The sequence below is a fragment of the Sitodiplosis mosellana genome, unplaced genomic scaffold, assembly GCF_009176505.1.
Source record: "Sitodiplosis mosellana isolate CC-2019 unplaced genomic scaffold, AAFC_SMos_1.0 Smas_scaffold_5, whole genome shotgun sequence".
NCBI classification, from domain to species: Eukaryota; Metazoa; Arthropoda; class Insecta; order Diptera; family Cecidomyiidae; genus Sitodiplosis; species Sitodiplosis mosellana.
The window spans coordinates 5937504-5960160 of record NW_022595248.1 but is presented as its reverse complement, the minus strand read 5'-3'; the positions used below and the strand labels follow the sequence as shown (position 1 = coordinate 5960160).

General features: G+C 38.0%; 1 protein-coding gene across 3 annotated transcripts in view; it reads left to right on the top strand.

The window, feature by feature from the left end:
• LOC129566959 (semaphorin-1A) overlaps window positions 1-22657 on the top strand; it is a 279328-nt gene that overhangs the window by 245397 nt on the left and 11274 nt on the right. For all 3 annotated transcript variants that reach the window (XR_008687808.1, XR_008687807.1, XM_055443376.1), the window contains exons 6-12: window positions 1832-1936; window positions 2129-2217; window positions 5731-5872; window positions 10474-10595; window positions 19653-19733; window positions 19824-19969; window positions 20100-20182. Coding sequence is in view for 1 of the 3 variants with exons in the window: in XM_055443376.1 (XP_055299351.1) it covers window positions 1832-1936; window positions 2129-2217; window positions 5731-5872; window positions 10474-10595; window positions 19653-19733; window positions 19824-19969; window positions 20100-20182 (768 nt within the window). In the remaining 2 variants the exon portion in view is untranslated. The remainder of the gene's footprint in view (window positions 1-1831; window positions 1937-2128; window positions 2218-5730; window positions 5873-10473; window positions 10596-19652; window positions 19734-19823; window positions 19970-20099; window positions 20183-22657) is intronic.

Genomic DNA, 22657 nt, shown 5'->3' with positions numbered 1-22657 from the left:
TCTTGAGCTTGAATTATGGCGGTTCTGGTTGCCGCCACTGTTGCTATGTTTGCATTCGACAGTGGCTCAAGCGGCACACGGTAAAAAATGTGCTAGCATTTTACATGGAATTCCAATATCCGACGTGTACGGAAAACAAGGTCTTTGTCACCATTATTTCGAATTTAGAGCGAAAATCTTATATTGTTAGTAACAACAATTTGTTACCATTCGCTTGATATATTTCTCTATATACGAATATTTGCTGGTTGTGGTTTGAAACTCCATCGAAATAGCATCTACTCCGTTCTCTGAACCGACTTTGTCTGTTACAACATTCTTCAATCTCTCCATTAAAATACATTAAATGCAGTAGCATCATTAAAATTGTAGTCTAATTTCAAGTCTAGTACAACGTATGCCATACACTCATGTTGTACCAATCTCTGTGAGTGTGTAATGCGTTACATAATGTGCTACAGATTTTCATCCATACGTACAATACAATGCTTATTGTATATGATAAAGCGAAAAGCATTAAGCACCCAGCATCGTTTCGTTCAACTCTATTTATTTAACTTTGTGATGATGTGCGTTCACTGTACAAACTTACGATTTATTATTCAATTCATGCATCAAATGCAAAATTCATTTTCACATCCGCCGCGCATCTAAATCACTATCTCGAAAATCGTTTACGATATGGTTTTTCGTACACGGGCGCGCGCACACATCGACTCAATTTTATGAAAACAATGATGTTGATATGTTTTCGTCGAATCCGCTCAAATTGCACATGATATTTTTGAGGACGAAAACTGCGAAATTACTCTCATTCATACACTCAAACACCAAATTGATCCTTGAATCATTAAAACATACATCGAAACTTGTAATCGACATTTTTGGAAAGGAAAAACCTGAAAAAATTTTAATGCTTTTAAAATTTTGTGCATAATTTACGATCTTATCAAGCGAATGCAAAATTGTGGTGTAATTTGTTTTTTCGTTGATAAAGCTTATCAATTTACCGTCATATTTGTGCATTATGCACAGCCCGGTGACGTCAAAACACTACATCAATGCCACGCGTGCCACATACACTTCGTCATTGTGAGTGAAATTTAAATTCAAAACTTTGGTTTCGCTTGTGCAATTCAAAATATGTTCGGCATGTTGCCTAATTATTTACCAACATGCAATAGTATTTAACAAAAATGTACCACCCGACAAAATGCACGCGACACGGCAGCAAATTTTACATCAAAGTGCCAAAGCCCACGAATTGCCGTGAACAGCAGTGCCGTTGTATGTCATCGAAATTAATGCAGAAAATTTTGCTCGCAAATGCGTATTATTCAAATATTCCACACAAACTTCCCACTGCATTCTGAGTTAATTAGATTACGAGGGCTTTTTTCCATGCAATCGAAACAATAACTTGGTAGAATAATGGGGTGATGGGGCACAAAAATCGGAAGTAACGCACGAACTAAGTGCAATGACGCGTGCTAAGCTAATTTTCAAACATGACGACACGGGCGATGGTAAAAGGGGCTTTCGTGACATTTATATACTTCGTGCATTTTATATTCCGTTTAGAACGTAATAAATTGGTGACATTTGAATTTTGCTCACTTTATTAATAGAAACGCAGTGGCAGGAGTTCTTCAAGCGTTGAAAATCATAATTGAAATCAAACTCTCAAATGGCCATTGACCATGTCGATGTATTTAAACATTCAGATATCAATCGCATCGCTTGAACATTTCCAAACATATATATTGAATCCAGTTAACTAAAAGTTGTGTATTTTGCTCATAAATTTTTCCATTTCTTTATTTATTCGCAGACAATGAACTGTATTCGGGAACTGTAGCCGATTTCAGTGGAAGTGATCCAATTATCTATCGTGAGCCATTGCAAACCGAACAATACGACAGCTTAAGTCTGAATGGTAAGCCAATTCCATTATATTATGTGTTCACCACATCCGTTTTATTTGCAAGTTTAATAGATTTTCAGAGTGGCTTTTTCTTTTTGTTTCGTTGCTCGCACAACAAAATCATTTTTATTTATGTGACAATAACAATAAACCGTGTTTTGTTTATTTTTCTTTCTCTCCTGTTCCCAATGTTGCCAATTTCAGCGCCAAACTTTGTTAGTTCAATTACCAAAGGCGATTTCGTCTACTTCTTCTTCCGGGAAACTGCTGTGGAGTACATCAATTGTGGCAAAGTAAGTTTTCACATCTTATCGACATTAATAATATATTTATTTGGAACGGCCAATGCGCCATATTCATTTGGAATTGAATTGATTGTCTGTTCCGTTGTGTTGAATCGAAGTTCATTTGGTGTTTTAAACTTGTCAATTTGGTTGAGGCGAGGGCGGCGGGGCGTATAATGAAAACTTTGACAATTCTGTTGATACTTTGTTTAACATGAAGGTCTGCTTGATTTTAATGGAAACCAAATTCAATTCAAATTGGTCGATATCAAGGAAATGAGAAATTGTTTGCCTCGTAGTTGAAACCTGATTTTCACATCGTCGTCGTCGTCGTCTGGCACACATTTTGCATGCATAAAGTCAAAAACACTTTTCATGTGTTGCTATTCTCATTCATTGCGAAAAGAACACTGACTCTCTGCGCTACATTCAATATTTTTTTCCCTTCTCTCTCTCTCTCTCTCTCTCTGGTTTATTTTACATCGACCATCGATCGATGCAATGAAAATTCAATTGAAAAACTTTTTATTTTTATGGTATGCGCTCTCGAGAGTTAAAGGGTGACGTTTGAGCTTCTTTCCGGAGTTTGTATGCAAGCATGCAAATCCCGCTCTCTTTCTCTCTCTCTCTCTCTCTCTCTCTCTCGCTCTATGTGCATGCCTTTGCAACTCAAGCCCAAGCAGTTTGCATAATCTTTCGACCATTGTGCTACATTGCAATTTATTCACTTTTTTAAAGAAACTGATTGCATTCAACTTAAGTTTAAATCAGTTCCAAAATAAAGACGATAGTAAAAGTTTGGACCCGATTCCTTTAGTGTGCATTCGTTTGAATTTTGCGATCGAATTGATTTCAATTCCAATGCAGCAGCAGCAAAAAAACGACTTTAAAAAGTTGAGAACGAAAGAAAAAGTGTGTCAATCCGTGTGTTCGACTCTCCGATATCCTTAGGAATGAAATGGTGTTATTTTATGACAACGATAAAACGAAAAGATTAGCAGTGCCTAGAAAATCAAATTCGTTTTTACCGACCGTTTTTTTGTGCTTGCTTCGGACACCATGGAATGAGATACATATTTGTTCTTGTTGGATTCAAGTTTGGGAAATTGAATTTTCACCCATAGTTAGTAGTTTGGTAGTGACACATACCCATAAATTTCAAAGAGCGCCAGCACATAAAACATTCAACGGAATTTTTGTTTCGAAAGAATGTCAAAGTAATTGATTCGATGCTTGTTGAACTTTTTTTTGGAAAATTTGTTGAACATTCTTACAAATTTATTCAATTTTCAAGAATTTACACTCTAAACATGCAAATAAGAGTGATTATTTAAGTCGATTTGTTTATTTCTGAAATGAAGAGACATTTCGACGTTTTTGTGAAGCTGATATTGACGTTTCGAAACAGCTTCAATACAACATCGTCTCTTCTCACATTCACAATATCAACTTTATTTCGTTTTCAACTCGGTGCCATCGATTTCTTCTCTGTCTCATGCGTCGAACAATACAATTTCACACAGTGTTTCACAGTTTAAACTAGAGCTTCACCGGAATATCGAGTGCAGAATAAATGGAAAGAACAATCATTGAAATTGAAATCAATTTATTTATAGAAATGCGAAAAAAATCCATTCAAACAAAACGAAGCTGCATGCGCTTCTTGACGTTTAATATTAGGATGTCAAACGTCAAATGACCTTAAAAGAAATGCATTCCGTTTCCTTGACTCGTGGAAAATCAATATTTCGCAAAACGTGATGTGATTTATCGAGATTGTTTCGTTTGCTCTTTTCCACTATGTCTCTCTGTCGTCCGTGTTATTCATCACGGGCAGGTGATAATTAGCTCTTGATTTGATTTTGCTTCAACAAACCGATCGGGCCATCAACTCTGTGAATTGATTTATTCTCTTTCTTTTCTCCGTTTCGACTATTTCTCTGTTGCATTCAATCGTTATTTAATGTTTTTTTTTTCACAAGATTTATGTGCGTTCTCCTTTCCTCCTTTTTCGAATCAGTTTATTCTTTTCTCGGAGGAGAAAAAAGAAAGCGAAAACTATTTCTAGTTCAATTATTTTGTTAACACTTGATTGGGTTATAATAGCATTGTGCAGGATTACACAGGGCCATCAATCATTCATTCACGGCGCTGAAGTGACTGAAACGAAATTGACTTTCTATTCTTTTTTTCCCTTGGAAATTAAAATGGAAGTGAGCGACGCCGCGCGCATTTTGCGAGCTGCTGTTGGGCAAATACATTATCGCAACTTTACCGTTTTTAAGTTCCAATGTGAAAATGGATTTACGGAGAGAAAAATGAACCTTTCATTTGTAGATTTGAGGCGATAAGAAAAATGTGAATTGCATGCGGGCAATTCGTTTCGGGTGGAACGGAGAAAGAGAGAAAAAAAATTAAAAAGGACGAATGGCATCGTTTGCTTTGTACGCGGGAGTCCGGGAGAGCGAGAAAGGGAGAGAAGAGAAGACTCTCAAATGGATAAAACTCGCGATCGCATGAATGCACAGCGAAACAATTTCTTTCTCCTTGCTTCTCTGTCTTTTATTCGTTTTTATTTTGACGAGAAAAGACCCCGCTTAATTACGACTGTATGTAATCCCAACTCACACAGCGAGAAACAAGTTTAATTACTTTTTAAAGAGTTTTGTTTGCATGTGTTGCAAATTTACATATAGAACACCGTAGACGCAAAGAATGGTTGAGCGTCTTTAATGAAGAACACACATACACAACTGAATCAGGATAGTAATGATGATGATGATGGTGGTGGTGTAAAGAAGAAAAAAAAACAACAACAGTATAGCACACAAAACATCAACCTTTTCGAAAGGATCAAATGCCAACGGCATCGAATAACCCATATTTCTCCAGTGTTTCCATTCTCCATCCTATTATTTATTTACAAATATGCAGCATATTTACTTCTGTTTGAAACGAGTTGTTTTTTTTTTTCATCTTTTATGTTCGTTTTAAACCATGTATGCACATTTGCCGACCCGTTTGAACATCAAACCAGAGATTTATTGTTCAGTGCAAGAAGAAGAGTTTATGTATGAAATAATTTTGAATTGATGTTGCAACTGAATTTCGTAAGCTTACTCGCTTCTTTTGTTTTGTTGACTCAAATAAATGTGCCCGCATTGGCAATGGCTGACGGGCATTTACTTCTTATTTGCTTAACTGCTGCATTCTCTCTCTCTCTCTCTCTCTCTCTCTCTGGCTCTAGGTATCTCGAAAATTAATATTTCCTTTGCTCAGCAATCAGTTCAAAATACAATTATAAGGTTATGCAAGCGGAGAATGAATTAAAATCAACAGATCTTACATATAGAAATGCCAAAATGTGAATATTTACCATTTCAATGCGCATTCGGCATGAAGGCGAATATCAATTTTAATCAAATTCACTCGTAACACACATATATATATACCTAACGATTTAACTTAATTACCAATTACATTGATTTAATTCTGTATGTGTTTTGTTTGTTTCTTTTGCAGGCGGTTTTCTCACGTGTGGCACGTGTTTGCAAATGGGATAAGGGCGGACCACATCGATTTCGGAATCGTTGGACATCTTTTTTGAAATCTCGCTTGAATTGCTCCGTACCAGGCGATTTTCCATTTTATTTTAATGAAATACGTAAGTGAATACTTTTGAATGCCTTTCCATTTTATGGTAATTTCCAATGGATGCACTTGGATATGCATGGAGGAAATGTCGTACACCAATCTAAAATACAGCATCACCACATATTTGAGATGGCATCGGATCGGGTGATGGTGACGGCGGCCAGGACCTGGAAATGATGTAAAATTCGCAACATTCGTCATTTTATACAACGAACAATCCAAAGCAATCGTTATTTTTGTTGAATGAAATTCAATAAAATGCATTGACATGGTGCGGTTCGATGCAGGAAGCCAACGAATGAACGAATGACCGAGATGTGAGACAGAGAAAATCACGTAGAAACGGATTTTCATGTGCATGCGATTGGTACATACAGCGAGAACAAATTGCATACGATCTATTCATGTGTGAATTGAATAAATTTTAATCTTCAATTTCGTTTTGTTTTCTTTGCACTGCACCAGGGCAAGCATCAGAGAGATGGGAAGAGGAGAGAATCAGTTTTTCTAATGGTACTGGCGTGAGAACCATTTCACAATTGACATTTTATAGTCACTGAATGCATACAACAGTTGCACGGACCACCTTGACTATAAATGCAAGTGTAACCGCAGCTACGGCTATCAATGAACTCCATTCGACTAAAGCGATTTAAACGTGCACACTCAATTCGACTCGAAATGAATGAACGACCGAACGAACGGAAAAAAATGAAATACTATAAAACGGTTGGATATTGTGTGTTGGTTGTTTTTGACTTCTACCATCCCAAGTGTTCCTTCCCTTTGGTCTCTCGCTCTGGCTGTGTCTCGATTCAACATGCTTGCCCAACGTTTCTTTTGCATATTCGGAAAACGCCGCGCTAGATACAACCATTTGGGAATCGATCGGAAATCAATTTAATGTCCGTTCTTTTTGGGTGATTTTACGATTCTCCAAATCGGCATGAGAAACGAGCGAGAGAAAGAGCTGCGCTTGAAACACGTAGAACCATCTCAGGCCAGGGCCAAAAAGTGGAAAGTTGTAAATCTATAATATTTGCACTGCACTTTTGCTGTGTACTGCAATCGGATACATCGAGCATTATCGGTGCCCGAACTGTTGTAGACATTTACTTGATTTCCTTTGTGTCATTTATTATTCGAGCCGAGTGCGCGCTGAGAATTCACACAAGATTCAAAGCTTTCGCTCTCTCTCTCTACTCACACTTTGCTTCTCACTCTCTCGCCTGGCTCTCTTGTGCCAGATTTTCCTTCTTTGTGTGCAGTGTATGGGATTTTTCATTCCTCTTTGTTCGGCGCATAATGCGCATTCGAGTTTTTAGCTTTGATTGTAATTTTCCAAATGCAAGGGCTTACAACACTCGCTTTTTTCTCTTTTCTCTGTCTGCTTCGGTGTGCAATTTGGGATAGTGCACATAACGACCGAAATCATATCAACGTCATGTTGTTGTACAGTTAAAGTGGCATTTGGATGTGGTTGGACCCAAAAAAAAACGGGACATTGCATGGAATATGAATTAAGACCGCATTTATGCATCGATTTGAGTAATGCACATTGATGCAACTGCATTTGAAACAACAACAACAGCAAAAAGCTCACTTCTTTCCGCCGCATAATACTTGACACAATAAAATTGAAATTTTCTAAACTCGAACAATTGAATTGATATTTGAACCAAAAAAAAAATATTGTTTCATGTGAACATTACCAGCGCAATATCAACAGCAGCAGGCGATGAGTGTTTTTACAAAGCCAGCAATGCATTCCATATATTTCTTGGCGAATGTTTGCACAAGCAACGAGCACTCAATTTTTCTATTTTCTTTTTGCTGAACTCGAACCACACACACACACACACACACACACACACACACACACACACACGCACGTATATGTATTCATCAAAAATGAGCAGTGTGCCATTTTATTATTATTCTGCTCCTATTTTTTTCTCTCCACATTCGTTCATTCGCCAACGAAATTATTTTCATTCCAATTTTTGTCTTTTATCTTGCTGAACCGAGACTCCGCAATTGTGGAAAAGTAAGGAGGAAGAAAAGAAAATGCGGTGAAAATCCACCTAGTAACAATTCAACATCTCAAATACGCGCACGCACATATACGATTCCCGAAACGATGCGAGAAATATTTTTTCTTGGAGTATTGTTTTTCTTTTATTCGCCGAGGATTCGCTCGTAAGCCCAAACTCCTTTTTCCTACTCTCTCTCTCAAAGTTATACATCTTTCTTGAAGGAAAAAAAAAGAGAATTCCGGAAAATACGTAAATATTTTTGTGAATTCTTCGCATGTGTATTTGGTATGTGTGCCGTTGTCATTGTTGCCGCCGCATTTTCATGTCGTTTGTGCTTCTTTCTCTCACTCTCACACTCCATTTAATTTGTGTAAGAATAAAGAATGAAAAAAAGAAGCGAAAAAGAAGAACGAAAAGTCTTTCACCACTTACAACTGCTGGATTTTCTCTGTTGTGTATCCCTTGCTACAGGATAAGGAAAAAAAACAACATAACACACACTCGTAAGTGCTTAAAGACCATATGCACAAAGCAAAACACAGAATAGCATATCGTTCAGCACAAAAATGCCCAACGCAAAAATTCATATCGCAATGCAAAGAAAGCATAACGATGGAAAGTTTCAACACGTTGGAAAAAAATAAACACGACGGAGATTGACACACATATAGTCACAATATGGGCAACACAGAGAAAAACAAAAGCAGTAAAACAACAAGAAAATATTTTGTCTCTTCGTTTCAGCAGCAGATTCTGGGCGACAAGGAAAAGCAATTTCCGAAGTTGTTTTTCTATTGTTGGTGTATGCTCTTATGTTGGCTGCTGTTGTTTGTTCCCAATATGAACAGTGACATTCACCCGCGCACGCACATCGCACATCGCACACACACTGCCTCGCTTGCGCTGTCTCTTTCACTACTTATATGAATGTTGATAATTCTTTTTTCTATGTTCTTTTGTATTGTGTGTGTCACTGTCGCTCTTGTCCCTTGGAACAGTTGTTCGTTTTGCCATTTACTGCAAACTCCACTGATCTCTCTCTCTCTCTCTCTCTCTCTCTCTCTCTCTCTCTCTCTTGCATTCACATCTTCTTCACTCATCTGTTTGTGTCATTTTACATCTTTTTTTATTTGTTTTGATATTGCTCGTTTTTGTGTCACGCGGATCTCGCTCACGCTCTGCTCTCATTGCGATACTTCACCCTTTTTTTCTCCATCCGCTGTTATTATTTAATATTCAAGCGATACAGCCAGAACTTTGTTTATGAGTTCAAATTAAAAGAAAGAAAGAAAGAAAAAAGCAGCATCGTAAAGAAGCAACAACAACAACAACGGCGACTGAAAAATTTTTTTTAGAAAACTCGGAATAATGGAAACGATGATGTACGTCCAGATGGGAGAGCAAAGTGAATGCCAAACGTGAAACGGAACGGAACGGAAGAATTCTCTTTCTCCATTCTCGCTGACATTTGCTTCGAATCAAAAAGTAACGCAAAAGCGAATAGATACAAAGTTATGGCTTGATTTTATTTACTCTTGTCATTCAGCGCTTCATTTTGCTTCGCCGCTTTTTTTGCTCTTTCATTCGTTCCCAAAAATAGTTTTCAATAAAATTGTAATCATCGTGAGAAAGATATTACTATACAAGCCGTATGTTCGAAGTTTATTACAGTTGGCAAAGCAATATTCACCGAACATCGCATGGATTAATTTAATTTCATTTGGAAAATGTACCACAATAAAAAATAAATAACAGCATTGCTGTTCGATTGCTGATGTATCGTTTGTTGGGTTGCTCTAGAAACGACAGCAAGCAGCGATAAACAAACGCCCGGAATTGCATGTGGAACAGCAGAGGCTGTTTACAAAAGTGCAAATGTATGCTATGATTTAATCGAATCAGTCGTCGCCAAAGTCCAAATGCGAACCGAAAGCGCACTGTCACGCTGTGCAAACAAATTGAATACGTTGGCGAAATACCGACACAAATCAAACAAAAGCGTTCACTTGTTTCCCGGTTTATTCTTTGTTTTTCCTTTTGCTTTGATTTTTTTTTCTCTGCCCTCCATTCGCCTTCTTCCATTGCATCGTCACTTTGAAATGGTCGCCCGGATTCTTTTTTTACGCTCTTTCAATGGCGAGAGAGGCAGTAGAGAACGGTGAAGAATTCCCCTCGGCAGAGGTCATCTATTTCTTGAGTTGAATGTTTCCAATATTTATTACACTTGGGAACAGCATGTTATGGAACAAAAACAACAAGCAAACACGACAAAGTTTAAAAATTAAAAAAAGAAAATATGACAAAAACAAAACACCAAAGAACGAACCAACGAAAAAATAGTTTCAAACAAGAAAAAGGAAGACGATGTTAAAAAAAAGCAGCACATCGTGTTTCGCATCAAATCCTAATTAAAGAGTACAAAAATTTCATAGAAAACTTCTGACCCGGTGCAGCGCTCCATGCATCCTCTCAAACATCTTTGCCATTAATTGTCATTTGAAAATTAATTTTTAATTTTTTTTTCTCTCTTCTTTTTCTTCCTTGCTCACTTTTTTTTCTCTCACGCATCATACAGAATCTGCCAGTGGATTGGTTGAAGGTCGTTACGGTCACGTCAATTCCAAGCTCATTTACGGAACATTCACAACACCAACAAATTCCATTGCTGGCTCAGCTGTTTGTGCATTTTCATTGCAGGTAAGTACACACCAACACACACACACATATTTTCCTCACCGTATTTTTACTTCGTTTGTTACGCACGCGTTCAAACAAACACATTTTTGCTCGTCAGTAAATTTGGAGTCGAGTGTTTATCGAATTTGTGCTTTGCAAAGTTGAAGTACGCTGTAAAACTTTTGACTAGTTTAGTTGCGAACGTATTGATGTAATTCAATTTCTTTCGCTCATTTTCATTACATTCATGATGTAATTATTATTTGGATAAGTAATTGCAACGACCAAACTTTTCGTTACGTTACGGACGACGTATATAGAAAAAGTTTTTTTGTGCTCCGGACAGCGAGGAAAGAAAAGCCACTTCGTTTCTCCACTTGGATGGTCATGTGAACTACCGTTGGAATGCCAATTGTGTCGTTTGGGGTTTGGCATTTATTTCATGCACATCGAATTTGTGCACTAGCATCAATGGCAGCAGCAGCAGCAATGCTATGAATTATGTGAGCAAAAAAAAAATTAACCGAAAAAAATTCATTTCCATCCGAAACCGGTCGTATTCATAAAGTATGAACAAGAACATAGAACATTCACCTGACATTGTTCATTGTTCATCCGATAAAGTTGGTCGAGTTGGCATGGCAACAGCGACGATGTCGCATGCACGCGCAACACAGAACAATGACAACTCCGGGTTCAAGAAAATGTTTTTCAAGCTTCATTGCATTTTCTAAATTTAAATTTCGGTGAATTGGCGAAAATAAAAAAGAACTCACTTCATAATAATGGCTAAATGACTGCATTTGAATGCCGGTTTTGCTTACTCGCTCGCTCTCTATCTAGCGGCATTTCCTTTTCCACATGAATACACATCAGCGACAACGAACGAGCACACATCGCAATCAATTGCATCTATTAACATACGGAACATACCAGTTCACAATTGCATTGAGCATAGTGATATTCTTATATTCTTGCATTTCGAAATCGCATTCAATATGCGCACCAGACAAAGCCACATCTGCATGCAGCAATTTTTATATATATATTTAGTTTTTTTTTCTTCCCTTTTCACCAGCATCAATTGAAAAATGAGCACTTTTACAATGCATGACTTGAGTGAGTGTGATTCGTATACGAGCCATTGATTGAAGAGTGGCCCCATAACAATCCTCTCTTGTGAATTCCGAAAACCATCACACTGAACAAGAAAATCCAATGCGCTTGAAAATGAATGAAAAGAACGGCCGAACATACAGAATTATTTAGTTCCAGATCCGAAGCCAATTCGGAATATTAAAAGGAAATCGAAAAACAATTTGTTTTCGCAATGATCGTTTTTTCCCCGTTTTTCTCTCGATTGAGCTCATAAGCCGCTTTCACTATGTTTATATGCTCATGCAATGGCCTAATCTATAGTTTTTCCGCTCCAATTCAACAACTCAACATTTTCTCGATCGAATGCGATAAATTTTTAGCGGCTTTTTGCCGTGATAGCTCGTTTTATTCCCTCTTCCTGCCATCATCAATAGTTTTTTGAGAGTTTGAATGGGAACATTTTCCGGTTTATTAATTTTATCGTGACATCGATTTCACAAATATGGCCGCGATCACACGAACACACACACAAGCTACGCCCTCAAAACCGCTTCACAATTTATTGAAATTAATTGTGTATTTTTATACCGTAGCGAGAACGCGTGAGGATCGCTTATAATAATAGATGATTTTATTATATATCCGTGAATCAACATTGCGGAACGGCGCTGCATGGGCTCTGGACATATCCCATTGGGACCATGTGTCATGTGTTGGCATGTAAAAAGTCAATAGGGTGTGAGGGCAGAAGCTTCTAATTAAGATGACTGCAGTCATTAAAAACTAATGGCGAGAGTGAAGCAGCAACGAACGATAGAGTGAAAAAACACATACAACAAGACTGATTAGCGCATGTGAGTGAGAGTGCGGTATGTGTGTTACGCCATGTTTCCATTTACGTTCTTCCATATATATTTTTTAATCAGTGGAAAAAACATTTGCGCAAAATTAAAATTCGATCGATGCCAGTATGGGAAAGCGAAGGGAAAACTATCAACGAAATTGCATTGGGATGCACAGAGCGTGTAAACGTTTCACCTGTTCAGACTCCATAATATGATTACACTTTTAATCGAAAAACCGCCTGCGATCCACATTTCGATTTTACACCGTGCTGATTGCAAATCGGCGTCGAACACACACACACACTCACACTCGCTCACATATTTCTTTCTCGCGCTCTCTGTGTATTTTTTCAGCACATACCATTTTAATGGGTTTTTTTTTCTGGCTTTTTCCCGTACGCTATTTGCCCTATTCCCGGTCTCATTACTGTTTGACGACGAAATAAATGTGCCAGAAAGCGGGTGGAAAACTCTTGACTCTCTCGATCTTCCGCTCACTCCGTTCTCCGTTCGTTTTCATTCGTTTCGTTCGGCTCAGGGCAAATATTTTCATTTAAATTTCGTTATCGTGCACAAACCGTTTTGCCTCATGTCTTATACCGCCCGCAGTATAGTCTTTTGCTATCTGCTCTCGCTCTTGCCTTTTCTTTCCATTTCAACATGTGAAGAAAATCATTTTCTATTTGCTCTCCTTGTTCGCTTTATTTTCATTTCCCTAAACGGAAGGAGCGAGCGAGAGCAGGAGAGAAACCGAGAAGCGATAGCATGGTACGGTGCAATGAAGAAATGCAGCACATATCGACGGCGGTGGCGACGACGGCGATAATAAAGTGGGCGCTGAAGTAATAAAGTGTGTGTGTGTGTGAAGCCATTTGTGTCGCTTTCCGAAATTATTTTCCGGAATTTTCTTGGCATTCAGCGGAGATGGGGTCTAAATGCCATCTCGTTCGCCAGAAATCAAATAGAAAACCGTTGTTACGCGACGATAAGATATCTCGCTCCAATTTGACGATATATTTATAAGAAAAAAATGAAATGAATTGCTCACCATTCCATTCAATCGCATACAATATGTTTTACCCTATCTTGATTTTTCATGCAGTTTGCGGTTATGTGCGGCATTTGGCTGGCCCCTTGTTTTATTAGTTGATTTTTCATTATTTATTTGATGGCTGTTTCCTTTTACCATGTTCGAACAGGGCAAGTAAAATAGCACAATTTCGAACAGATGTAGTGACATAGATCCTGTGTGTGAGTGTGTGTGTCGAACGGAAAATATGAGTTGATGAAAGAATGTCAACTCGGCTATAATGACTTGGAAAGATAACGGCGATGTGAAGCCACATGTCGAGTGCAATGCGGTGTGTGTGTGTGCCTGTGCATGAAATCCTTTTGCTGCAATTCAATAAGCCGTTATGATATTGTCATGTGAGATGGATCCGATTGGATTATCCCTCACTGGACGTGGCTGTATAAAGCAAAACATTACCCAACATTATCAGCAGCATCAAGAGTGCGATTGTCTCTATCTCTCTCTGCGTTTTTTTTTCTTCATCATCATCAAATGTTATGCGTCGATGTACAGTAATGCATTCTTGGACGCAGTTTTCTTGGCGATGTTCGTTGTTTGAGCTGTTGTTGTTGTTGTTGTTTTGGCCACATATAACTATACGAAGAACATAGATGCTCATTCTTACTTCGGTTCAATTTCAATTTCGTAATTTGTTTCAGTGTGTCACAAGAAACTCGATGTAGGCGATATACAAACACAAAGTGTATATGCTGTGTTGATAACTGTGTGTCTTCGATGCTTGTATACGGTACTATTTTTCTTGTTAAGTAATGTGAACTTACACACACACACTCACATCACAGCAACGAAGTCGGAACAGGCGTCGTTTAGCTGGAAAAGAAAACACACATTGGCTTTGCCACATCGAAAACGAGAAAGTGGCAGAGGAGAGAGAAAAACGAGAGCATGAAAGAGCAATAACAAAGTAAAGCAAAAGACAATGCACAAACAGCAGAAGCATTATGTAGAATAAATGAAAGAGGAGACGTAGAGAGCGAGAGCGAACAGCTTTTGGTGTTTTCCCATTAGTTTGACTATTTTACATCATGAGAACATCGAACAAGTACCACCAAGTTTCATTCATGTGCGATTCGCAAACTGATCTGGATTTTTTTTCCTTTTCGAATTTGCTGCTTTTCGCAATCTTCTTACCGCCGGGTGCCTGTCGTCCAAAGACACAGCAAACATCACACGCACACACACCAACGCCACTTTAACAGATGCGCTCCACATATATTATTATGTGAATGTATGCGTTGCAAACGTTGTTCTTCTATCTGTTTGTGTGCTAAAAGTGCCTCTACCCAACTTGCAATGGACCGAAATGATGATGATGATGAAAAGAAGGGAAAAACAAGTTGCGAGTAAATGAGAAACTGTGTCAAAGTTTTTATCGTTCCATTTCAATTCATTTTGATTTGGCGCTGTCGAGCTTGGACGATGTTTGATTTGTTTCATTGCCATCTTAAATTGTAATTGAACACTTTTTTTTCCATCATCCACATTCATTTCTAACTCGAAGGTCTTGCATTTTCACAGAATTAGTGAATGACTCTTTTTTATGTGCATAGAGTGTTATGTTGAAACTTACATCTCGTTCATTCTACTTCAGATATCTCTGTGTGTGTATGTCAGTTAGTTGAAAAGTGTTTGTTTGACGATCCAATTGATACGATCCGTCGAGCGTATATATTCACATTTCGAGAAATGAGATACACTAACTTAACCGGATTATGTTAACTGTCCTGATCAAAATACAATATCAAACAATTTCGTTCTCTTAATGACATTCAACTCATAAAGATGACGGGCGCAAATACACAACTTGTTTTAAGTATCAATTCTCGATAAATGCGTAAAGAGAGAGAGAGAGAGAGAGAGAGAGAGAGAGAGAGAGAGAGAGAGAGCAGAGGGAATTGGAAATAGTGCAGCTGAGCAAAAGTGACTCGTTGGGGAAAATGACGCAGTTTTATAGTTTCATCGTATCAAACGATGCGATGCACTTGTTTGATGTTGGCGAAATGTGTTTGTAAATATGCAATAACATTGTAATGGTTTTTTATTTCGTTGCGTTCGACGCATCGCTTGGCTCCGAATGGACAGTTTTATCAGTTCTTGTTCAGTCTTTGTTTGTCGTTTTCTCCAATTTTCCAGTCATGTTTTTTCTTGCGAGTTCGGTTAAGTGTGAAACACACACACACACACACACACACCCCATTCCACATTATGAGCCATATTTGGATTATCTATTTTAATTAAATGCCATTGACGTTTTTATTAAAGCCATTCAATCGAACATAAAATTTCTCTGCTCTTGTCGTCACAGACAACAACCGACACGTTTGCAATGTAGTTCTGTTTTTAATTCCGGGTAAACACACACCCACACGTGACATTTGTTTGGCGTGAAATCATCAATTAAGTCCTGAACTGATGATGATGGGAAAAAAACTTTGAGTTTACATTGACGCTGCATGCGTTCGCTTAACGGTTTATCTGCGTCTTATGAGCTCTATAATGATTTACCGATATGACATCTCCCTCTTTCTCGATCTCTCGCTTTCTCGCTCCGTCTCACTCTCTCGCTTCATTGCCTAGACATAAACTAAATGCACGAATATCAAAACAAATCATTTACATGATTAATATGTATAAAATTTAATGCTGATGATGATGATATGCGATGTGAAAAATCAGCAACGACAATTTCCATGGCAAATCATCGCAAAACGTTTACTCTTGCGATACACATTATGAATTTTATGAAATTTCATTGAGTGCTTAAAATTGCACAAAGTAATATTCGTGTAATATCATGAAATGTATCACATTTTAGCAACCAAGCCACGCTGCCACAGATTGAAACGCTTTGCCATTTAACCGATGAGGTTCTATTCTCTATCGTGCCATGTCAAGAGCGATGAAAATAATTTTTCGAAATTATTCCGCGACATCGTTGTATATTCTTGTTCTCTTCTGAGCCACGGGAGACCCATTGCAACAAAGTTGTTTAATTTTTTGTGGAAAATGTGTCTTTTAATCTTGTGTTTCTGTAGAAGAATGCATTGTATGATGTAAACCAACAGGGGAAAAAAGATGCTTCATTATGTGCCAGTCCGATTTATGAATATTTTGGTGGCGCTTGTTCAAAGCAAAGGATTGAATGCAATGTTTGCACATTGAAAAATTCGTTATACAAATTCAAATCCTCGTTATCGCAAGATAATTCCATTGGAAGACAGGGAATGGATGTGAATAAAATCCGTTCATAAAATGTGACAAAACATTGGACACTTATTCAGAGTTGATGTGTGCTTGATTCATTTCTTATTTTAAAAAAAATCTTTTTTCCGTCTGCTGCTGAGCAGCAAAAGGACCAATTTCAAGAGATCAAAAAATAGAGGCAACTTGTTCCGGCGTAAAATAAGTATGTTCATTGCAAGTAGCAGCATTTCATTCATGATATTTTATGCACATTCATGATGAAATATTCATTTTCCCATTCGAATAATAAATGTAATTATGAGCATTAAATAAATGGCGGAAGAGGAACGAATTTGAAAAAACAAAATTAAATAAAAGAAAATGCAAGGGAGAGCATGAGTGAGAGAGAAAGAGAGGCGATCGCATGAATAGATGCGAAAGGAGTGCGAGAGCGCGTGTATGAGTATATGTTTCATTAAAAATGCAAAAATGCAATTCCATCATTGAAACTGTGTTATTCGGCTCTTTTGCCACTGCTGATGCGACTGTGTACCGTGTACCGTGTACTGTGGCTGATGCTGTTGTTGTTGCTGTTTATGGTAGCGGCAACATTTACGAGCACTTCTCTAATACAATCAGCAAATATGTGAATGTGCAACACAAATAAATTGGGTCATTGAAATGAATTTTTCATAGGAGCATGCCATGGCTCTTTTTTGCTGTGCAATCAACGAGAGAAAGAGAAAAAAGAGAATAAAATCCTGATGTGCGTACACTCCGTGTGTGTGTGAATTGAGCGCTGCCAACATTAGTATGTATCACTAGCATTCACAAATACGGAAAAACAAAGGCTGATGGCGGGACACACCAGAGCACATACGCGAAATTCAAATGTTACTCTTTTTTCCTCACTCGCTCTCCACTTCTGGTGTTTGTATTCGCCTTTCATATTTTCGCTCTTTATGACATTTCTATTTTTCATTTGTGTAATTTTATTATACGTGCCATTGTGTTTGTGTTTCTCGTTTTATTCGCCACGAAGAATGGCAAACGGTTGGCATCGAGCAAGTGATCGACTGAGTAAGAGTATGTGAGAGAGAAAGAGAACGAATGAAAGCGAGAAATATTTGAAAATGCAACACACACACACACACATTCATTTTGTTGAATCGACAATCAAGTTCAGTTTGGATTTTCCGAATTTCTATGCTTTATTTGCACGCGTTTTTTTTGCGCTATCCCAAGTGCGCTGTGTTCAATAGGAATTTACGCAGTAAACTGAAGCGTCTGCTCGTGGGAACTCATGCGAAAAATGCTCACAATGAATTTTTTGACAGTGGAGCATTTTTATTAGAGTGCACATATTGAGAGCTACAGTGGATGTCGCGAGAGAGGGAGAGAACGATCCCAAGCCCCCAAAATGAAAATATAGTGCAAAAATCAGAAGCAGCGTTCAATGAATGTGTTGTCATATGCCCGATTGTTTACGTTTTATTAGTCTCATACATGCTTTCGACATATGTGGTTGCACAATGAACATGGGTTTTCATAAAATTCCATTCGCTCGTTGCTGTGCACAATGAAACGTTGTCGCTCCGTTCGTTCAATTTCTTTTTTTTTCGCTCTGTGTCGGTTGAAATTCGTCGCACAATAAAATGGCAAACGTTTTGCCATAAACGAATGAGAGAGTGAAAGAGAATCAACCCTCAAGTACATGTGATCTTTAACTCGAACCAATTCTTTGTGCTCTTTCCATCCCTTTGATTCTCCTTTTTTTCCACCCTTTCTCTCTCTCTCTCTCTCTCTCTCTCTCACTCTTTCAGAGGAATCTCTCACAAAATCGTAGGGAGAGAGAAGAAAAATTCCATATTGATTTCATCAATGTCGATAGCATTTCTCGAAGACGGAAAAGTTCATAAGTGAACTGCGACTTGTGCGATTCATATGCAGAAAATATGGCTGATTTCACTATCGATTAAACAGCGTCTAAATTGTATTTGTGTTTGCAAACACATACGACGAGTTTTTGCTCCCTTTTTTTTGTTTTTGTATAAATGTTTACATTTGATTTGTTCTTTTTGGTTCGACTATTTGCTTTCAATTTTCATACCGTGTATTCGTCGCTTGGTCGATGTTGAAAAATGAATGAAGCACTAAGCAATTGGCAATAGTGATATTTCTCCCTTCTTCTTCTTCTTCAATTTCTTTGTCATTTTGAAAAACATGTGCACAAGTTGCGTGTTCAGTTGTTTTTGCTCGTTCGACATCAATGGCGACGACAACAACAACGGCGACAAAATTCCATTGGAAATAGAGAAAAAAAGAATTGCGAGCAAAATTACATGAAATTGGATACATATATATGGGAAAACCCACAAATTCGTGAAATTATTCGCTAGCATTTGTTTTGAAATCAACGAACTTGTTTGGTTTGGCTTTCAAATGATTTGGTGCTCGTGCATGAATCGCATTGATTTGCGAGCGTGTGAGCTCGCGGGTGCGATAGCATGGTGACGTCAATTGATACACACGTTTGATATTTCGAGTAAAATTTGATATAAAATTGGTTTCATGTTCACTTTTTTTTTATCGAAGTTATAAAACATTGAGTGAAAACAGTGTAATTCAGCGCTTCTTCCAGATTCGAAACGCATTTAAGACATAGAGCGCTGCGCATGCACTAATACCGCAAAGTGACAACTTTTTTTCAGGCTGACATAAAAGCAGACAACAAATTACTGACATTCTTTTTTAGTGCGAAGCTAAAAAAAAATTGCCATTTTGCAAATTTCTCATCAATTTTTTACGGCTGTGAAAACTATAACTTACGAAATGTTTATTCTTTTCTTGTGTCACCAGGATATTGCCGACACTTTCGAGGGTAATTTCAAGGAACAAAATGGACTCAACTCAAATTGGTTGCCAGTTAATAGCGCACAGGTTAGTGGCGATTCGAATTATGGGCGTTGAAACATGGAATCGAAGAATATTGTTATGGATTTTGGTTATCGTTGCTTTTCTTTCACATAGGTTCCTGATCCTCGGCCAGGATCATGCCACAATGACTCACGAACACTGCCCGACGCAACATTGAATTTTATCAAAACACATTCACTCATGGACGAAAATGTGCCGGCATTCTTCGGTCAACCGATTTTAATACGGACAAGCACAATGTAAGCGAAATTTCTTAGCTCAACTTGGTTTTCTATCTGAATTTCCGTGTCACGTTTTGCCAACCAACCCCAAAAAAATGTGATATTCATTGTTTTTTCTTTCTTTTTTTTGCAAATTCCTTTCTTCTAGATACCGATTTACGCAAATTGCTGTTGACCCACAAATAAAAACACCCGGTGGCAAGACCTACGACGTTATATTCATCGGCACTGGTGAGTACACATTCTGTCTGTTTTCAATTTATGCAAATTACAACATTTTCAGCAAATTGCAAGACATAAATCACAGACGCGAATTTTTTTTTCTCTTCTGAATCGTCCCTTTGTACCCAAAGTCCCTCGCAAGGAGTTAAATTGATTACAACAGCAATTTAAATAATGTTCGCAGAAGAAAAAAGTTTCATCAATCGATTATTTTGTTCTTCATTGAGTATATGGATGCTTATACCGCATCGCTCGGCTTGGGCATCTCGGTTTGAAATCTTGAAATCAATTTTAATCGACGCTCATTATTGATTCAAGCGGAATGGTCGTGCATACTAATTTGTTTTTTTCTCAATTTCTCTTCATTCTCAATTCACAACGCAATCGTTAGCGAGAGAGAGAGATAGAGAGAGAGAGAGAGAGAGAGAGAGAGAGAGAGAGAGAGAGAGAATCCACTGATTAAAAACACAAGCAAACGCAATGCGAAAAAGGATTTAGATGACTGAAATTATCCACTTGACGGCTAAAGGAGTGAAAAATGCATTCCTTTCCGACAAAGTTTTTGCATTCGCATTGTTTCGATGGTGGTGTGTGAGTTTTTTTTTCGTTTCTTTTCATATTGCCTTCGTCTCGACAACGTCCTTGCAGACGGAACAGGAAACAGAGACGGAGACAGGAAAGAAAGCACAGAAAAAAAGAAAGAGACAAAAAACATAGACAGGGAATAAGAAAAGAACACACAGAAAGAGAGCTAGAGCGAGAAAGAGAGCGATCCAACTCATCTATATTTCATTTCAACTTTTCCGATTGCAATAAAAATTAAAACTTTGTTCACATGAAGTGCCCCAGCAAACCGCCAACCGCTGCAACCATCAATTTATGCGGTGCAAACAAACGATACGGAGTAATAATGCCTTGCAAGTGCTTTCACCGACAATTCCACTATTAATTGGAAAACTTATTTGCCATACGATTACATGCAATGGCATGGCACAACAACCAGCCACGAGCAAGCGAAAAAAAGAGTATAGCTGCAGCTCAGGAGAGGAAGCAACAACAAGAGAAAGAAAAGATAGCCAAATGAAAAAGAATGGCATTCTTTTCCGTATGCGCACACAAACGATTTTCTTGATTCTCATTTCGAATTATTCTGCATTTTCGGAGCCGGACTTTAATTCCATTATCATGAGCTCTCTGAAAATTGAATTGCTGCTGTTGCTCCGGCTGGCTTCGTTGGCTCGTAAAGTACTTTCAAAAACCGATTCGCTCAACTAAAGCAGCAACAAAGCGAATAATTTTATGCACAAAATAATAATCACAATTATTTTGCCACATGCATACAAAATAATAATACACGATGGCCATAGAGACTGGCACAAACCTAATATTTCGGACAAAGACGCTGTGTGTGTGTGTGTGTGTGTGTGTGTGTGTGTGTGTGTGTGTGTGTGGATACAAAAAGACAAGAATGGCTTTTCTCTCTCGGTCGAAGAACTTCAATTTCAAATTAAGTTGGGAAATTTGTTCAGCCACAGCAAATAAATCAGTAGCCGTCAAAGTACTGCAATGCATTTCTAAAACACACTCTCAAGACGCCCTTGTACTTGATAGTATGTATGCGATACGGAGCACATAGTATTACCGTTATGTCATTTGCTCGAATACCGAAGTGAACATGGCTGAAAAGCCGTTTCGCCTGCATACATAAATTTCGAAGTGAAAAAAATTGTTCAAATTGTTTGTAGAGACTATCGGATTTTGGAGAGTAAGTCATCTGGAGCTTGATGCAAGTAAAGCGATTTTAATTAGAATGGTTATTGGTGCGTGAATGGCGAGACGGGGACCAATAAACTTAATTGGTTCGACAATTGCCTAAAAAAATGGTGTGTTTACACATTTTCGCAGTAATTCAAGAATTTCAAGTCACAGAGCAACTTTATTCACGCTCAACCCAAATGTACTTCGTTTGCTTTTATAATAATCAAGTCATTTGGCATATCGCTTTCGGTTTTTTTCGCAGTACTACGTGCTTTTTTCGCATGCAAAAATTACTGATGATGGCATTGAGACAGACAGACAGACAGACACACGAGATCTGGCAAACGAGCGAGAGATGGCTGGAGCTGAGCTCGTTCATTTTATCGATTAAGTGGTGTGTACGTCAATTAATTGTTGTTGCAGTGTGAAAATAAAATGAATGAACGAAACAAAAACGGACTAAAATACAAAATAATGATGCCTTAAGTCAGTTGCTTTCGTCTGGTTTTGGCTGTGTTTGTGTGTATATCGCAAGCGTTTGAAACCTTTCTAATTATTTTTACTGCAGTTTGTGTCTTCATTTATTTGGATGTCACATCTCGCATCGTGTCGTTTCTGTTGCTTTCGTTAAGCTTGTCGGAGGCGGATGGTTGTCAGTGGAATTTGTTTTTATTTTGTTGCATTTTGTAAGGAAGTCAGAGGGAAAAAAGTAGCTGGAATGAAATG